Source organism: Diadema setosum, chromosome 5, assembly GCF_964275005.1.
Source record: "Diadema setosum chromosome 5, eeDiaSeto1, whole genome shotgun sequence".
Lineage (NCBI taxonomy): Eukaryota > Metazoa > Echinodermata > Echinoidea > Diadematoida > Diadematidae > Diadema > Diadema setosum.
Genome location: NC_092689.1, coordinates 4,575,194 through 4,595,684, shown reverse-complemented (window position 1 = coordinate 4,595,684; position 20,491 = coordinate 4,575,194). Strand labels below are relative to the sequence as shown.

General features: G+C 38.8%; 1 protein-coding gene across 1 annotated transcript; it reads right to left on the bottom strand.

Annotated features, from left to right (window-relative positions):
* Positions 1–218: 218 nt before the first annotated feature.
* LOC140229016 (isovaleryl-CoA dehydrogenase, mitochondrial-like) lies at positions 219–19,203 on the bottom strand. The gene is made up of 11 exons (XM_072309281.1): positions 19,021–19,203; positions 13,728–13,817; positions 12,380–12,431; positions 10,681–10,850; positions 8,843–8,936; positions 7,604–7,737; positions 5,575–5,671; positions 4,393–4,486; positions 3,797–3,878; positions 2,594–2,771; positions 219–427 (listed from the first exon to the last, which is right to left on the bottom strand). The coding sequence occupies exons 1-11, from the start codon at positions 19,201–19,203 to the stop codon at positions 282–284; spliced, it is 1,320 nt and encodes a 439-aa protein (XP_072165382.1). The 3' UTR covers positions 219–281.
* Between the last annotated feature and the right edge of the window lie 1,288 nt (positions 19,204–20,491).

The following is a 20,491-nucleotide window of genomic DNA, read 5'->3' as shown; positions in this document are numbered from 1 at the left end:
TATGTCCAGATGACCACTTGAAATAACTGAGTGTTGTATTATCGTATTTGTTTTACTTTCATATTTTAAAAACTGTCTAGATTTCAGCACGATCAGTTTTGAAGGTACAGTATGCTTTATGGACCATAGGCATCCCAAGAAAAAATTGGGCAAACGTCCCTATCAGAAATCGGCCAAACCCCCCCCCCCCAAAAAAAAAAAAAAAAAAAAATGCATGCCCTGTCACTGCCCGTAGTTTCTTGTCTGAAACAAGTATGCTTATGATCTCTTTTGTAATCACATCATAAAGGCGTGATGCGGTACTCGTCGTTGATGGCTCTACCGATGATGAGCCTCCTGATCTCGCTGGTTCCGGCACCGATCTCATACAGCTTGGCATCGCGAAGGAATCGACCGACGGGGTAATCATTGATGTATCCATTGCCCCCTTGATGAGAAATGACAGCCAAAAAGACACGATTAGAGCGAGTCCTATCTTCTTCATCAACATAACCTCTTTCCCCTAAGAATTGAATGAGAGCTTATCTCAAGATTTTCTTTCATCACTGAAATTTCAAAACACCAATAAAGAGTTGATATATATTTTTCAGTGATCTGTAGGAAATTGAAAGCTCTGGTGCCATGAAATTTTAACTTCTGGCATTCTTTTTGAACTTAGCAAATTCAGCATGGTCATACATCTATACTGTCACATTATGAATTATAGTGTTGCTGTCCATATCCCTTTTTAACATAAATGAAATAAAATCTCATTTTTTAATAGTTCTGTACAGATGGAATGTCCAAAATACCAGATATGTCTGTGCTATAAAATGTGTGGATACATTAATTGTAGATTTAAACGTCTTGAGCAGAGTAGGAGAATATTTTTTTCAGCAGTTCTGAAGTGAAGATATCATTCACATGCTGACATGCCATATAGAAGACAGAAAGTCAAGGAATTATAAAAATAGTCCAAAGAACTCACAAAATATCAAAATCTATTTAGAGTAACATGCACTTACATCACTTAATGAAAATAAGAAGTTTCAATTCAAGTAAATATACTCAACATGAGCAGAATGTATACATCTTCACACAGACAACTGAGTTCACAGGCTAATATCACTGCTCTGGTCCCCCAGAAAAAAGAAAAAGAAAAGAAGAAACAGCTACACTCGTTTCCAACGGTCAAATGTGACCCTAATTTCATGCATAACTTTTGAATCAATGCAAAATAATACCAGGTCCTACTTTTTAATATATCCTGGGCATATAAGGGTACGTTGACTTTTTCCTAACTGCGCACAGACACAACACAAACACCCCTACCATCCACATCACACTAATCTTCAAGTTTATGTAGTTCTATGAAAATCTAGTAGTTGGACGGGATAACATTTATGAACATGGAAACAATCAAATTTTGAGATCAAATTTGGATGCCAAGCACAGACACAATAAAATATGATATAAACAAAGGCATAAGAGAGTGATATAAGTCAATTTCACATGCATGGCTGCATACAGAGCAAATCAAACACTCGAAAGTATGCCACTCAAAGTACCTGCCACGCCTAGGGCTGATCGATTAAGGGGGGACAAAGCTCAATATTTACATTACGTCAACACAACGGGAAAGGTTAACCTCTGATGAGTGTTTGTTTTAACCTTGCTCATTCTATAAACAGTTTATGAGAGGGCGGTGATTTAAAACTGCTTTTCATAACTGTAACATTAATTATTTTTGGAATCACAGTTGACGCTAAGAGCTCACAAAAACCTATTTAACAAAGAAACAAATCGCGGCTCAAAATGTCCTTCATTATCCAGGTGTAAAAGTGGGCAGACAGTGATGTTTTGGTAACTAGAAAAGCACTTGAAGAGTGCAGAGACTTCCACCAAGCAGTTCACTTCCGCCCATACATGCATGCTGAAAATTGCCAAATTTCCCAAAATAGAAGCCCTGTTGTTTAAGTCACCAGCTACTCTCTTTGTGAAGTTTCATTCACATCCGCTCACATTTTTGTTAGTTATTTTGCACACAGACATAGAAAACAAACAAACCAGCACTGCTGAAAACGTTCTGCCTTGGTGGAGGTATAACGATGCTTTAGCCATCAGGAAAAGCAGCAGAAATACTGGCAAGACTATATTATGCATGAACAAGATCATCATCTCCTTCTCCTTCTCTTCTTTTTCCACATCTTCTCTGCTGCTTCATCATCATCATCATCATCATCATTACCATCACTATCCTTATAGTCACATCATCATTACCATCATCATCTTGATCATCATCATCACTAAAATTGTCAACATTATTATCATTTGTGGTTCGTCATAGCATTATCCAAATAAAGTCCCAGATCATAAAAGGAAGAAAAATGGGTGTAAAGCTGCCTTTGGCAATAGAGCCTTTACAGTTTTCTAACTTGTAAGTTTGTTTATGTCACATTTTCCCTCTAATGGAGCAGGCCAATTATATGTGGATTTAAAACTTAGCATCTGGTGAATTCATATCCCCCAACAGCTAAGTAAAAAATTTATTTTCCTCGTCATTGTTTGGCTTTGGTGGTGATGCATCACATTTCCTTTCTCATCATTGCCTCACCTAGACACTGAATGGCATCGAGGGCAACCTGGGTAGCGTTCTCCGCTGCGTAGAGGGCGACAGCAGCACAGTCCTTGTTCGTGATGTGGCCTCTGTCCACAGCCCTGGCGACATTGTAAACATAGCTTCGGGTGGCGCTGAGGCGGGTGAACATGTCGGCCATCTTGGCTTGCATCAGCTGTTGAGTGAGAGTTCAAAGAGAGCAAAGTCTGAAATAATGAACAGTGGTGAGAGTGCTTTTTGCCCCATTGTAATCATCATTAGAATGTTTTGTAATGTCTCACAGTCATGAACTTGAAACTGCGCATTTTGGATTTATGAGACTGTTGCAACATATACTGCATACACACATTGCAGATCAGTTTCTCTACAACTTAAAGGGATAGTGTAGTTTTGGTTGAGAAGGGGCTTCAGATTTCCAATTTTTTGTGAGATAATGAGAAACCTCTTATGAAATATAAAAGTACACACTATTCTAGAAGAATTCAAAGTTTATTTGATGAAAATGGGTTTTGAAATGGCGATATGAAGATATCCAAAAACAAAGAGGTCCTAATCAAAGGCGAGCCCCACATCTTATTAGGACCACTTTCTTTACTTTGTATATTGATCACTCAGCCATTTCAAAACCAATTTTCGTCATATAAACTTATATAAAACTATATATCTTAGAATCATGTGTTCTTTCATATGTCATCAGAGGTTTCTCATTATTTCACAAAAAAATGGAAACCTACAGCACCAATCTCAACCAAAACTACACCATATCTTTAATTGCAAACACTCAACATAATGGTTACTGTCATCAAGAAATGTTGCTTTTCCTTGAACAAATATTAAAAATCACATGTGCTGACATTGACTACATCATGTAATCTGACCAATATCCTCCTCCTCTCTATCTCTCCCTCTCCCTTTCCCTTTCTACAGCTTCATCTTTCCTTCTTTCTCTCCCTCCCCCCTCCCCCTAACCCCCAAAGTTTTTCATACTTCGGAGAACAGAAGGGCAGAATTTGAGATTATGGCCTGCAAATTGATTAACACTCATAGAATATATTTTCCTTCAATATATTTTCAAACATGTTTATGCTCTTCATATCTGACTTGAAGGACTGGTACCAATGACAAATATTACTGACAAGAGATTGAGTGCATGGGACTACAAACAAAGATGAGGTAACCAACAAAGTTTGACGATCCCACCTGGAATTCTCCAATTGGTCTGCCAAACTGCTTCCTCTGGTGAAGATATGGAATGGCAACATCCATACATGCCTGCATTATACTGGAGGTCAGATAGCGAGAGGGGCAGTGAGAGGGGGAAAAAATTAATTATGACATAAAGTCTGGAAGAGGGCGCTGTTTGTAAAAATCTTGACAATCTGTATATCCTCTGGTGAGACTCAATGGCAGACATGTTTAACATGTATATCATGGTGAGAGCCTTTTTCAACCTGCATAAGCTCTAGTCCAAACTCAGAAAAGAATCAAATCTATCCTAGTAAATTATGCTATTTGTCAGGGGGCTTGTTTAAAACATTACTTTGTTCATATTTCATACTGTGACAAGTGATACTAGCAATCAAGATTCTTCTTCTTTTTATCTGTCTTCATTTTCTTGGCCAACATGGAGTCATTGTACTTTCTTACTGCATAGCTTCTGCAAGACATTTTTTGTGTATGTATTGTGTACGACAATTGCTTGGCATTACTTCTTTGGACAATAGAGAGACCTAGAAAAGTGAGGGCAAGATGAACTCGGGTTGGACTGTACTGGTACATGGAATGCGCTGCCTCACCCAACTGGCCCCGTTGCTATGATGAGTCGTTCTATGTTCAGTCCACTCATGAGAACTCGGACTCCCCTGTTCACTCCGCCAACAACATTCTCCACTAGACAAGACGCAGAGACAGACAAAAAACAAAACAAAAACAAAACAAAAACAAAGAAAGAAGAAGGGTTAGATCAGAACAGACCTGTCTTGCATATTGTAGAGAGTTACTGTAAAAGTGGAAATTTTCATGGTGTTGAAATTTTTGTGCACTTCCCGCAATCAGAAACTAACGCGAAAATACAACCACACAAATATATTTTCTTGCTATATGTTCCCGTAATTGATGTCTTGATCCCGCGGAATTAAAAACACATGAAACTCTACTTACCCGGCCGAGCGCAAAAAAATAGTCGCGCGAAAATATCCACTTTTACAGAAACCCTTACAGTGCTTTCTTTGTCAATTTGCACACATGCCTGGAAACTTATTTGTCTTATAACAACAATAATAATAATAGCAATAACAATAATAATAATAATAATAATAATAATAACAGTGATTATCTAGCCCATAACACATAGTGCATACGTCTCTATGCGATTACCTAATTCTGCCAGAGATTACCTAATAGAGATTACCTTCTTCCTATTGTGACACCATGGCCATAAAGTTGGAGTGAGGCACAATTCTACACCACAGTGGGCTTGCTAATCTGTAACTTGTAAGTGTGGATAAATTACTAATGCATTTGAAAAGGCTTAGCAAATCAAGCTATAAATGCCTGGGTACATAAAGGGTCAAGTATGAGAATCTAAGCAAATACTATGTGTGGATGCTAATGGAACATCTACTTCTTCCCATGCATTAATTAAGATGCAATTTGTTTGTAAGTAATACTGCAGAGACCTTCACAAAGGTAACTCCATTCTTTTGAATCAATCATCCCCCCCCCCAAGAATGTAAAAGATATGAAGAACTCCTTTTATGTACATTCACTAAAATTCAGAATATGTTCTCAAAATAAATTTGGTATACAATGCTGCTCACATTCATCAGCAGTTTGACTCAAATCTCAACAATTTCAATGGCACTAACAATGTAGACAGCTAGAGGAAAACATGCCTTCTGCTTATTATCATCTTACAAGACCAGATTTACAACACCCAAAAAAAAAAAAAAAAAAAAAAAAAAAATCCTGGGACTCACCGGGTACTTTGCAGTCTTCAAAGACAAGCTCACAGGTGCTGGAACCTCGCATGCCCAGTTTGTCTACCTTCTGACCTGACTTGAACCCTTCCATTCCCTGTATGATAACATCATCAAGAAATATACAGCTGACTCCCATTATTATGAAGTCTGCGGTAGTTTTCTTTTATTATAAAATTATCAAAATTTCATTGCAGCTGGAAAAAAAAAAGTATATAAAGATAATCAAATCTATTAGATAATAATTTTGGGACCTGAATTTCTACTTGGTTGTAATGAAATTTTGCTATAACCATTTTTGTTATAATGAGAGTGCACTGGGGACTCTTTTACCCAGCAAATAAGACCAGTACCAAGAGAGACAACTCACTACAAAATGTTTAAGACATAAGACAAAATTCCTCTGCACAAACCAGTCAGATAGACTATAAAAAGGAAACAAACAACAACAACAACAAAGGGCAAGAGAAGAAGCCAGCACACATAATTTTTCTTTATTTAATGTGAAATACAGGACATGCTATCAAAAATCTACAACTTCACAACATTCACGACCAGTTCGACAGAATGCTAACTGAACACGATGACCTACATCTGATTATTTGATGCCCCGTGTTGCCTCTCTGCTGCCTTGATAATGATACATGAATTTTTTTTTTTAAATAAATGAATAACAAGATTCTTAGCCTTAACTAGAAATGTCGCTGTGGCGACTGGTATGCCTCCGCCATAATGCATGGTTCTCCAAATAGGTCTATAGCATAATGTCTTGACAATGTGTGATGACAGTTTCACGTAACTGGCAAAATATTAAAATGCCAGATTTGTCACAAATGCATTGAATGTTCACTTTTCTTGAACTAGGTTTATTTGGATGAATGGCTATACTGTCTAAGAGTACAAGTTTTTGGGGATTTGAGGATCTGTATCCAACTTTTGACCCTTTTACAAGTTTAAAGAAGAAGTGAAATTTAGCACTTTCACTTGACCTTTGACCTTTTGACATCTGACCTTTTGACAAGAAACTTCCAAGAGAATCTGTATTGGGTAATACATGCATACACTAAGTTTTAAGAAAAATCCTGCTGGCATTGCATAAGATAAGAGGGAAATAATGACATTTTGATGAGTTGACCTTGACCATTGACCCATGACCCCTAAATTACCTACATGATCACTGCCAGACAGTACATGCATATATACTAAGTTCCACAAAGATACCTTCAAAAATTTGAGATATGGAGAAAAAAGTGAAATTTCAACATTTTCACTTGACCTTTGACCCTTAACCTTTGACCTCATGACCCAAAACTCTTTCTGGGGAATCTTTATTTGGTAGTTCATGTATACACCAAGTTTCAAGAAAATACCTCCATGCATTGCATAGATATAGGGGAAATAGTGAAATTTTGAGCATTTGACCTTGAGCATGTGCGCCCAAAAGTTGATAGGCACAACTTCGCCCACTCATACACATACATGCCAAGTTTCATTAGGATACCTCTAATGGTTTTTTAGATATGCTGTCCACAAAATTGATTACGGACGGAAGGACGGACGGACGGACGGACAACCCGAAAACATAATGCCTCCGACGACACTTCGTGGCAGAGGCATAAAAAGGGACTGTACAGTACTGATTGAGGTGAGGATTCAGGTTTATAACATTTTTTTTGTGAGATAATGAGAAACCTCTTATGAAAAATGAAAGAGTATGTAATTTCAAGAAGGATTCAACATTTATTTGATGAAAATTGGCCTTGAAATGGCTGAGATATCCAAAAAAAGCGATCCTAATAAAATTGACAGGCCACAACTTTTATTAGGATCTCTTTGTTTTACCTTCTTTTTAGATATCTCAGTCATTTCAAAACTAATTTTCATCAAACAAACTTTTTTGATTCCCTTTAGAATTGCATGCTCTTTAACATTTCATAGAGTGGTTTCTAAATATCTCGCAAAAAGTTACAAGTTGAATCCTCACCTCAACCAGTACTGTACAGTCCCTTTAACAGCTCTCTCATCATACCCTTTCAATGATGAATGTGGTGACCCCATCCTTGGCCTCGACCCCAAGGTCAGTCTTGGCATAGACGAGAAGGACATCGGCATCACAGCCATTGGTAATCCAGAACTTGCTGCCGTTGAGGACGTAATAATCACCTGACAATATTCCACAAGAGAGTGAGCATAATTGAAAAAGGCAAAATAAAACAAAACAAGACATTGTGAGACCATAAGATTGCCATCACTCTATCAATAAGGCACCAGATGACCAGTTCGGGGTTCGCAACATCTAAGCCCCAGCTTTAGACATCTACCTCATGTTGTTACACTTCTTCTTCCATCCACTGGATTCCATACCTTGTTCTTAAGATTACAAAGTGCCAAAGAGCCCTGGGCCCTGTTTAATTGATTATATAGTTGATTTCAATCGTAAGTCTATGGCAGCCTGTGTGTTAAGGGAATTTACAATCGATTTTTTTCTTTTGATAAAACGGGGCCCTGTACATGTTTGAGCAGTTGAACCTCTATAGCCATGGTCACACTATGTGAAACTAGGTGAACTTTGGTTCCCGGCATTTTTCTTTGTGTAATTTGGAAGGTCTGACTGCAAACTTCTCACGAAGTTACCAGTAAAACTTTCTGTAAAACATCCTGCATGCACTTGGGGAGTTTCTTGCTTTTTAACATTTTGTGAGGGTTGAGTTTAATCAGATTTGGGCTTATACAGGGGTATTAAAGTTTTTGTTGCTGCTTCCCCAAGATCTCCCAAGACAGAGTATCCAGCTGACAACAGATCAAATTTGTATTTAAAGAATAGTTGAGTTGATGTCCATGCATCTAATTACTGGTATGATGGATAGTAGGATATACCGTATGTCATTGAGAAATACATGGTACAATGGTGTCTGCAGTAACCAACCAGCAAACTAATAGCACCTATGATTTTGCTGTATTTGCAATAAGTGCAAAAAACAAAAACAAAAACAAAACTATGTTACTGGTAAATATTCTGCATATGCAAGACCAACACAGATTATCACATGCAAAACTTGGTAATGATTTTCTCTTTTTGTACCATTCAATAATTCAACACATGGAAGTTGAATACTGTTCAATTGCAATTATGAATCAGTTTGTGACAGAAATCTCATTTATGATGGATATCTATTACCATGTGATCCTAAATCTAATGCCAAAACAGAGAACAAGTGCCTCAAGACAGTTAGGTTAGGCAACAATCACTAAACTAATTTTGCACTACCTTGTCTGTCTGCTCGTAGCTTCATGGAGAGAACGTCTGAACCACTGCCCACTTCACTCATGGCCAGGGCTCCAATCTGGTCTCCACGGATTAACTGCAAGAAAAATATTTGTCATTTGCTTTCTTTTCTTTTACATGTATTGAGTGAATTCAGTTGATGGTGGGGGCAAAGTGGAGGATAAACACCAATGTCTTCCTGAAACTGCAGATGATTTATTAACATAAGAAAAATATCTCATTCAGAAATTCTAAACTTCTTCAAGAGGGCAGTAACAAACATTTAGAGCATCATCAAAATCTTAACAGTCAGTCCGCAGCACCCGATAATTCGCTCGTATTTATTCAACTCGTATGCAAGCCCGCTCTAGGCTTGCATACGTAATGAGCTGCGTAAGGGGATTTTGTCCTTGGGCTTTCGACAACAAAAATACACCTTATGTTCACAAATTTGGTATCAAATTCAAGGAAAATATGTAAACTATCGTCACATGTGACTCAAATTATTGTAAATGAAAAATATCATAGCGTAATCTGAGCTTGAAAACTGATGAAAAAAGTAATTTGTGCGGTACACGTTCAAAACGTCAAAAAAGTACCAAATTCACCTTGCGTTTCAATGAAAATGCTTTATTTGGTAGTCCATCTCCTAATCTTTGTATCCATGTAAAAATCTTGACAATTTGTTGCTTAATCCGGTCAGGAACCAGTAAAATATACATCGATGTCAGTGCTGATCAGCTTGAAACCGTGCAATCTCAAGAGTAAGCTCTCTCATTGGACAGCGTTTGCATTCAGCGCTTGCATTACGTCATTACGCTGCTACATAACGGTTTCATGCCACTTGCGGTTTCTTGGCACGCGTGTAGTTCAAGCGCTGAATGCAAGCACTGTCCAATGAGAGAGCTCTTTCGCGCCACTGTACACTTTGTGTGGAGCATACTTCCGGATTAGGAGTGAATTTTACAGACATTTCAAAACGGAAAAACTAGTATAAATCATGCTTGCGTCTCCTTGACTCCAATATATGATTAGCATCTAAGTTTCCTCTCTGCGAAAAAGCCAAAATCAGAAACAACAGTTTCTTAATCCAGTCAGGAACCAAAAAAGAACTTTAGACGACAAAATCTTCCGTGAAAAGCAGGTAAAATTTACGCAAATTCAACTGATTATATAGTCATGATAAGATCCGATATTATACGCAAATTTAGTATCAAAATAAAGATCAAAGTCTGGAGAACAATTTACCGTGACTTGTAGCCATGATGAATGTATGTACAAGTCGCTACACTGTGAAAACCATAGCCCTATCAAAATCTCGCAAAATCTCGCACGACGAGACACCTTTCGAACGCACAGATCGTCAACGAGAGTGCTGAATAAATCTTGCCGGATCGGCTCATTAGCATACGTGCTGCGGACTGACTGTTGAGGATAGTGACCTGCATCTTTTAATAATTAACATAACAGTTAATAATCATGTCATTTTACAGAAGTGTAGATTCTTTCATGCATACAATGTTCATCCAAAGGGTCATGGAAATATAAGTACCATCAACACATAACAGTGAAAAGTGGAAGAAGTAAGAAAAACAAATTTTGGAATTCTCTTCTTTATATCTCTGTCTTTCGGTGGAGCTGAAACTTAAAAAATAAATAAGTTTTGAACAGACCATCTGATTTTCCTCAAACTTCACTGATGTGTTTAGACAAATATTTCTTCTTTCACTCAACCCACAAATACATTTGGGTTTTGCTCTCCTTTAATGACAGCATGAAATGTAGTCTGGAAATATTTATTATCAGGTTCAAAGGTCATGGAAAAAGAGAAGGTCACTCACCCCTGGCAGGTACTTCTCCTTCTGTTCTTGAGTGGCATTCCTAACAAGCTGGTTGAGGCAGAGATTGGAGTGCGCCCCCATGGACAGGGCAACGGAAGGGGAAGCTCTAGAAATCTCCTCCAAGATTAGAACTTGGTCCATGTATGACCCATTCACTCCACCAAATTCCTCTGCAAAGAAGTGAAAACAGACAAACAAAATTAGAGCTATCACTGCATGTGATTAATATTCTCCAATCTAAATCTGAGGGAGTTAACTCAATCCACAATATTTTTGCACATTTTTTTTTATTATTATTTTTTTTTTTAATATTAAAGTAGAATTGATAAAGCCTACCATTGTATCAATGGCTTAGAATTTAACTGACTGAATGGGCATTCACTGGAATGATCTATTTCTATGCAACCTTGAGAGGACTTGTAAGGCAATTACATCACCACTTCCTCAAATTTGCATATATAAGCTGAGACAAACAGGACTGTTTTGTGTAAACATATGAAAATCTAAAAGTCAACATCTTTCTTATTTTTTGTGTCATTTTCACTGTTGTTGATTACCAGGTACTTATTTTTTTTTCTACTCATTCTGTTTAACTTTATATTGTTTGTTGATGTCAACTGGAATAGGTACAGTATTGGTGGAGATGAGAATTGGGTTTAACTTTTTGCGAGATACCAAGAAAACACTTATGATATAGTACAGAGCATAACATTTTAAGAGGAATTCATAGTTTATTTGATCAAAAACAGGTTTGGAATAACTGAAACATCCAAAAACAAAGTAAAACAAAGTAATCATAAAAAAAGTGTGGATCCCACACTTTATTAGAATCGCTCTTTTTTTTTTTTTTTTTTACTATATCTCAGCCATTTCCAAACCAATTTTCATCTAATAAACATTGAATTCCTCATAGAATTACATGCTCTTTCATATTTCATAAGCGGTTTCTCATTATCTCATCAAAATGTAGAAAATGTTGAAATCTGAAATTAGGTCTTAACCAAAACTATACGTTCCCTTTAAACACCTACATAGTATAACTGTGATCATTGTCATTTCAAAGCTGTTATCAACGTATAATGTCTACCCAGTATTTTTCTAGCCAATCCTTCATTGCTTGCCTTATGTTACATGCAAAAGATGTACACACTGTCTTCCCAACAAAATGGAAGATCTTAATCCAAGACAGAAATGATATATTTTAACATCTAGCATCTTTTTAATATATATCCCCTTTCGCGGAATGCTGAACTCTCTGTGTGTAGCGACACTGTTTGATTGTGAATACAATGGAACAAGTACAATGTACTTTCACAGAGTTTCTTAATCAATTTGTGCAATAGTTAGGTGAAGCGGAGCCAGAGAGGATAAAGACGACGACAACGACAACAACAACAACAACAACAACAACAACAACAACTACAACTACAACAACAACTACAACAACAACAACAACAACAACAACAACAACTGCATCGTTTAGGCCTACTTGACATGATGATGATGATGGCTTCTTGTATAGCGCCGGTATCTGCCTTTGAAGGGCGCTCATGGGGCTTGATCTAGAATGTCTCAACTTCAGCTGTTCATCGTCAGTCAATATTTGATGTTGGAATATTTAATTTCCATTATCACGAGTCAAGGAATAGGTACTTTTGTCGGGAAGGCGTAGCCCAAAGAGATGCTGGAAGCCACATACCTGGAGCAGTGATGCCATGGAAACCCATCTCCCCTGCCTTCTTCCAGAATTCCTGCAATTTTGAAAACCAAGCACGGGGAAGATTGCAACACAGAACATGCAGGAAGTGTACAAAATGTACATGGGCATGGTGTGTGTGTGTGTTTGTGTGTGTGTTCAAAAAAGGAAAAGACAGAATCAGTACGGTCAAAATGTATCTGGACGGCATATCTGCATCGTGCATTCCACTCAGTAGTATGTGACTGCAAAATGATAACTTGTCTTGTTTTTTTACGAGATCATTTAAAGGCACATGGTCCCAGTGGTTTAGTTGAATGCGTACACGGGTGCAAGGCGCAAGTTTCCTATAGAGACCTACGCTACCAACTGCTCTTCAGCGCTTACGCTTTGACCCATTTCCCCCAGTCCGAAGTAGTCCGATCCACTGTAGTCAGTGGTCCGATCACAGTTCGGCTCATGATTCAGCTGAGGGAGATGACAGCTTAAGCAAACTTCTTTTGTGATGTCATACTAAGAAGCACATATGTACGCACCCTGGCATTACTACAGACTGCGTGATGCGCAGAGAAGACAACAATGGCAACGTTACCTAGCAACACGTATGCTTTTACTCTTGGTGACAGCTCAACTTCGGCAATCTTCGTATCAATGCTAACGGCGATCGGCAGTATTATCAACAGCGCCCCCGCACCCACCGGGACTATGCGCCTTTAAGATGTAGGCTTAATCCTCCATACAGTCAAATATAAGCCACTATTGGTGTCTGCATTAAATGGGACTTGGTATCCTATGGTACAGTGTATGTCACTTCTTAGGCAGGTGCTTTGGGTTTTGGTTTATCTAGAAGAGGTATATCACAACTTATTTTAATCTAGTAGATGATATTTGCATTTTGTTTATAAAATTGTTAAGAGCTTGTGACCAGTCTGTTACACTTTGCACATTTTCAACTAACAATAGGCGATTCACTTGTCATATGCGCAATTTCATACGTATCTACAATATTACATGCTATGTACATCTTCATTTACTGGATCCTACTTTGTACTCGGATCCTCTGCAAAAATGAACAAAGAAAGAAAACATTAACAGAATTGCCTCAATTTGACATTTCTAAGTTGGGCTACTGAACCATATAATAAAAATGTCTTCTTTATTAAATGCTATTCATGAAATATTTTGAATGCTTGCCTGTATGTTTGTTTTGTAAATTCTTATTTCTTTCACAAAAATGGAAATGGAAGTGAAAACTAAACCCAAACAATAATCAGGTCACAATTAGTGTTGAAGTTCGCATACACTGGACAAAGATTACATTACGATAATGAGCCAAGACCTTCCTTCTTACCCTCATGTGAGGAAACGTATCAGTCTTGTCGAGCTCAGCTGCAATGGGGTAGACATTTTCCTGGGCAAACTTGAAGACAGTCTCTCGTAACTACAAGAACAAAGAGAAAAGAGAGAAAGAATTTTGTTGATTGCAAGTCCAGTGACAAAGAGACCAAGAAGCAAAAGCCCCTGCAAAGCAATATCATGTGCGCCACACATTTTGCAAGTGTGATATCATGCAAATTAGGATCATGAGACAAATTCACAAGTGGCTGAACTCACGATCAAGAATCACACTGAAGGAATGAGAGAGAAGTATTACTATTCAAGAGAAAATTGGTTATTTCCCACCATACTATATATGCGATAGATAATATATACACTACTCAAAAAAAGTTAAGGACCACTTTTTAATGTGTGTATACAATTTTCAAACCGGGTGTTGTATTTCTAGAAATACCCGAATATGGCTGTCTTGAATCTCCTCAAACACCCTGTAACAATTTCACACATGGGTGGTTTCAGTTGTTGCATGATGTCTCTCGCATTATTGCATATCCTGAAAAGTGGGCCCATTGTGAAGTGGTACAAATGTGGATTCAAATGCATTTTCTGTCTTTAGTCTCTACAATCAACAAATTGCTGACAACAGCCTCAGTCAGCGAAGAGTAGCCAGAATGATGGGCGTGTCACACAGTGTCATTAGCAGAGCAAATCAAAGACATCGAGAGACAGGGCTATACTCCGAGAGACCCCGCAGTGGCCGACCAGTTTCGACAACCCCTAGAGATGATCGCTACTTGACGAATCTCAGCCTCCGCAACCGCTTTCACAGTGCACGCCGCCTCAACAATGACTTCGCTGCAGCAACTGGAGTGATTGTTTCCACTCAAACAATCCGTAACCGACTTCACAGAGCCAATATGCATGCCAGATGGCCAGCTCAGTGTGTCCCACTCACCCCTGCTCACAGAAGAATTCGTCTCAACTGGGCCCGGGAGCATGTCAGATGGACCAGACAGCAATGGCGTAGAGTTCTGTTCACAGATGAGAGCAGATTTTCCCTTGACCACAATGATGGACGTTCGAGAGTCTGGAGGCGACCAGGAGAGAGATTTGCAGACCCCTGTATTGCAGAACATGACCGTTATGGGGGAGGCAGCGTCATGGTGTGGGGAGGCATCACCTACGCCAACCATACTCGTCTCTACGTGGTCCCAGGGGGAGCAATGACAGGAGTGAGGTACAGGGATGAGGTCCTTGAACCTATAGTGGTGCCATTTGCAGAAAATGTGGGACAAAACATCATTTTCATGGATGACAATGCCCGTGCCCACCGAGCTAGGGTGGTGACCGAGTTCCTTGAGGGCCAGGGGATTGAGCGTATGGAGTGGCCAGCGAGGTCCCCGGACTTAAACCCGATAGAGCACGTCTGGGACATGATGGGGAGGAGTCTCGAGCAGCTCGAAGCCCATCCACTTGGACTGCAGCAGCTGGGTGTGGCTCTGGAGGCTGCATGGGATGCACTGGACGTCAGAGACATCAATCGCCTCATCAGCTCCATGAGACAGCGCTGTGAAGCCGTTATTGCTGCAGGAGGTGGTCACACTCGTTACTGAACTGCCTGAAAGACACTCAGACATTCGTTTTTACCACTTCATGTCGGTAGCTGATACCCCTCGGGGCCCACTTTTCAGGATGTGCAGTGATGCGAGAGACATTGTGCAACAACTGAAACCACCCATGCGTGAAATTGATTACAGCGTGTTTAAGGACATTTAGGACAGTTGTACTGAGGTATTTCCAGAAATAAAACACCTTGTATAAAATCTTTATGTACGTTAAAAAGTGGTCCTTAACTTTTTTTGAGTAGTATATTTGTGTTTGATACAGGAGGCAATATTTTGTAAATCAATTTCAAGAGTATTGCTTGACTTGCATAATTTGCAATTTACAAACAAACACACAGCAAAAATATTCTGCTTACAGTATACACAATCAAGAGAGATCTGTACTTACAGAATAACACAATAGCCCCCATGAAATCCTGAATGGCACCACTGATCCATACATCAAGCAACATTACTTGCTTTGTTTCATCCTTACCCAGGCACTGGTTATTTTACAGTGAGGGACATTTACATTGTTACCTTTTTGTTAGTAATTTTTAATCAACGTCTGACTTGTGACCGTAAAACAAATAGCAAACTAAAGCATTTCAGACACAGTAGAGGTACTTTGCCTTACTCTACATTTACAAACACTGGGAAACAGTAAACTACAACAAAACTTGTGTGACTTTGTGCAACTTGTGCAGTATTTTGAAATGTGACAAATTAAGTTCATTTTTGTCTGCACATGTAGTTTTTATGTTGTTGTTTGTAGTGGTAAATAAGAGTCATATGAGCTGTTCTTTATGCACACACAAAAAGAAAAATATGCACCTTCTCACAGTAAACCAGGACATATGATCAACTAAAAGTGCACAAGAACAGCTAATCCTGCACAGACAGATACATCATGCAAAACATCTACCCATATAGGGCAGGTAGAAATTATGGGTGTTGACCTCTCAGCAGGTTACAAGAACAGTTTGTAGATTACAGTTTTCTAAGCACAGGTAAGGAGCACTTGATGACTTACACTGCAGCTACCATGTCAATATTTTATCTCTGACAAGAAGACAGATAATAACATTTGGAAATAAGGACCATGGGTCTTATGCTTCTTAGATAGAAAAAAAAAAACAAAAAAAAAAAACAACTAGAGTAATGCTGCTGCTACGTGTTACCATGTAGTCCAATGGGATACACTGTACCCTCATCTCCTCAAAAGATCATGGGGGCATGGGGGCTCAGGGCCCCACTTTTTTACACCATACAAAGGAATACATAAGGTATACATGAGGTGTCATCACTTTGGCCCCCCCCCCCCCCCCACTTCTTTTACTCCGGAAGTATGTAAGTGGCACTAAAAAGAAACTTTCACCAATTCTCACCAATCCACTCTGTCCTGTGCATCATTTATAATAATGATATTTTGGCATGATGATGTTCTAAAATACATGTATGTCACAGTGTAGATTGTTCGGAGACATCTGTTGTTTTTTAAAACTAATATGAAAATAAAGAATACCCATGATATACTTGCCTCTCATTTTGAATATGTACTATAATACAACTGCTATTTGATATTCAATGAAAGGGGCAGCATCTGTGATATCAACCCCGAGGTGCTGTAACCAGTAACACAAATGTGTTGGGGTCGCGATGCCGTTACTGTGATGTGTACTTGATGATATACTTGCCTCTCTTGCGATATATGGACTATAACTATTTGATGGTCTGTGAAAGCCTATAAAGGCCAGGGGCAGCTTCTATGTGCAGGTGCTCTCTACCTGGCACTCAAACCATTGGCGATAATAAACACAACACTGACGTTCGCATCACTCTTCTATCACCCACCCTGACCAAAAGAAGCAAGCAGACATTATCATAACCCATCTGATGCACACACTTCACAGGAGCTGCTAGAGACCCGAACAAATTTCTTCCCCTCCCCTTTGCAAGATGTGGGCAACCACATCTGCATTCAATAATGGCAAACAATATTTACTCCAAGTGCTTTGTATCGATATGCATGCATGTATAAATAAATGTATACCACATACAAATGTTATTGTATATCATGATTGTCATTGCCTTGGGAAAGTCTGCATTGCCTCAGCCTCCAAGTCATTGATACTTATCGTTAGATTAACTCTGACCCACAACATACATTAATTTACTCATCACAACTCAGCTGCGGCAAGAACAAGCAGTTTCTTACAGTTCCACAATAAGAGTTGGCTACCTGCAAAGACACAGCCATTCATCGTGTTGATATCCTTTTTTTTAATGATGGTCTCAGCTATATGCTGGTTTAGATATTTACTGGTAGTGGAGATTTTTTGTTTGTTTGTTTGTTTGTGGGTGTTTTTTTTTTTTTTGAAGGTCATTGAAAGAATGTGAGGTGATGACGTCATCGATCAATATTCATAGCATATTTTGGAATATCATGTTGAAATATGATAAAGAAATGTTCAATGGGGATACAATTTGATATGACGGAGAGATGGTAAATACATTACATGATCATAATAAATTTACATTGTTAGTGAAATGTTAAGGGTATTGGTTATTGTGACCTACAACATCAATGCTATACCATACTAAAAAATTAAAAAACAAACAAACAACAAACCCAAACAAAATCTAGTTAAATTGAAATGCATTCATACCCTCAAAATGAGCTTGAGTGACTTTTTCTTGTAATCTGTTACACACAATAAGACAAGGATGCAATGTGTCCCTTTCATTGGAACTACAAATTAAGGCATTAAAGTTGTAACGATTACGCACGTCCTCCGTTGATTCGAAAAGTATGAAAAAGGTTCACAATGGCCATGGTATATACATATTTAATAGGCGTCTGCTGCAGACTTGCCGCTGACTTGCCCCAGTCTAATGCCGCTTACTTACTGCATACCTGTAGAAATCTTGCCGCAGATCTACCACAAGCTCTTCCTGAAATCGTACTTATATGAATATTCATCATTAACAGTCTGCCGCATAGATCTGCCGCAGACTCTCCAGTCTCCCTCAGTGGCCTGGAAGAGTCTGCGGCAGCAGCTAATTTGCATGTGAAAATGATGCCTGTCGTCTGCGGCAGATCTGCGGCAAGGCATCCGCAGCAGTATGCGGCAGGCTGATTTCTTTCCTATGGGATGGAACCTAGCTAGGATATGGCTATGAATTGATGGAGCTATGCACAGCATGGAACACATACACATGCACAATAAACTGTAAATTCGTTGGGTAGACTCATGGAGCTACAAGTAGATAGAGTCTAACTCTAAAGTTGATAAACTTATCTACACAACAGATGGTAGCTAGGAGTAGTAGAAACTGTGAACTTATGGCCATTAATTGGCATTGACCATGTACCGGTACGTTTTCCACAAAAAAAAAAAAAAAAAAAAAAAAAAATGAAGGCACGTAACTGTTAGGCCTAAAGGTGATTCGAAAGTTTCTGCCTCTTTCTTCGAGAGGAGAGCCGTTACTTATATTGGACTGTAATTCGTTTCTAAATTCTAGCAGGCCCCTACAAAAGTATTATGACGGACAAACCGTCTGATTCCAGCCGGTCAGTGCCCCGACGGCCGACACCACCTCGGGGAAACAGCGGGCGCCACGCGCCACCGGGGTTACGATGACTCGGCTCCGCACAAAAGTCTACTTGCCGGATAAGGCCAGGGATTGCTCTGTGCTTACCTGTCTTTCTTCATCCGTAAGTCCCGAAACAATATCATCAACCTCGAAAAACGTGCTTACAGTACTTGCTGGTCGCCTTGTAATTGAATATATCGCGGAGGATAATCGAGGTTTAGGGAGGAATGCTTTCAACAAAAGTGAGGGATTCGTCCCAAGCAGATAACGGAGAGCAGTCGAGGCCATGATGATATCAATAGACTCAATACCCGTATACACTCGGCTACCGCAGCTTGAACCTCGATCAGATCAGTGATGCAACAATCCTACATGTGTTTGTGTGTGTGTGTGTGTGTGTGTGGGGGGGGGGGGGGGGGAGGGGGTGCGGGAGGGGGATGAAAATCTATTGATACTGTTCACTTTCAATTCTGAAAACTTTTGAAAGGATAGTGCAACTGTATTTAAAGTTGGTACAGTATCAGTCATGAATATAATGTGTTCAATGAGTGTAGAAAATCTCAGCTTAATTTGATAATCCCGGGTTGATAACCCCATCATTGTGATTGTCACGAAGTTTTACGTTACATTTTTCCCAAATTTACTGCACATCGTGCAACTTGGTGAGATTATAAAGTACTTGAATCGACACTAAATTTCAATTTTTTTTTCTAAGTAAAGACTTTTCCAAAGGGTGTACTTTTTCATTATTTAGACAGGTTAGGAATTTAAGGTCCAGTTCTATTGAGTTCCAAATCATTTGAAAGCTTATAGAGTCTGCTTTCAGAATCCATGTCTTTTTGCTAATTTTGTGATGCAGAGTAACAGGTATTATACATATATATTCTTTTTTCTCAAAAGTGCATATGAAGCTCAGCTGCCCTCGTATCTCTCTTGGAAGACGAAGAAAAAGAGATACACTGTATAGAGAGAACTTCAATGAAGACAAAGTGAAGCCGGGAAACTATTAAAAAAAAAAAATCAAAAAAAAAAAAATCAGAAGAATCATAAAACCACAACATCCAAATTTCAAAGTTTATTAAAGTCGTTTTACCTTTCCTTTTCTAATAACTGATATTCACTTGTACATATATGTTCCTTCTGCAGTTGCTCTTGTTTTATGCTTTTCATTCAAGATGCCTATTCGTGGATTAAGCACTATATTTTTTTTCTCCTACAGCCCATTTGGTCCCTAAATCTTTAAATTTGAAATTGTGGTGGCCCAAAAGAGACATACAGTATGTCCCCCCCAAAAAAAAAAATTACAACGGGACCCCCGCAATGATATCTTTAAAAATAGTGAAGCAATCTAAATATAAATTCAGGGTATGAAACTATAACTCATTGCCCACATCTTACAGAAAACCCCATTCGATTTGCTTCAGTGGTCAAAGAGAAATGAAGAATTTTGTAGAGGATGTCGGGAATCTCTTTTGTCCAAGTTCTGTCTATTATTCACGCACTAGAGCATTGAATTGCTGAAATTGGAAAAATTAGACTCATGACATGCTTTACAACAATCTACATTTCTCTGTGA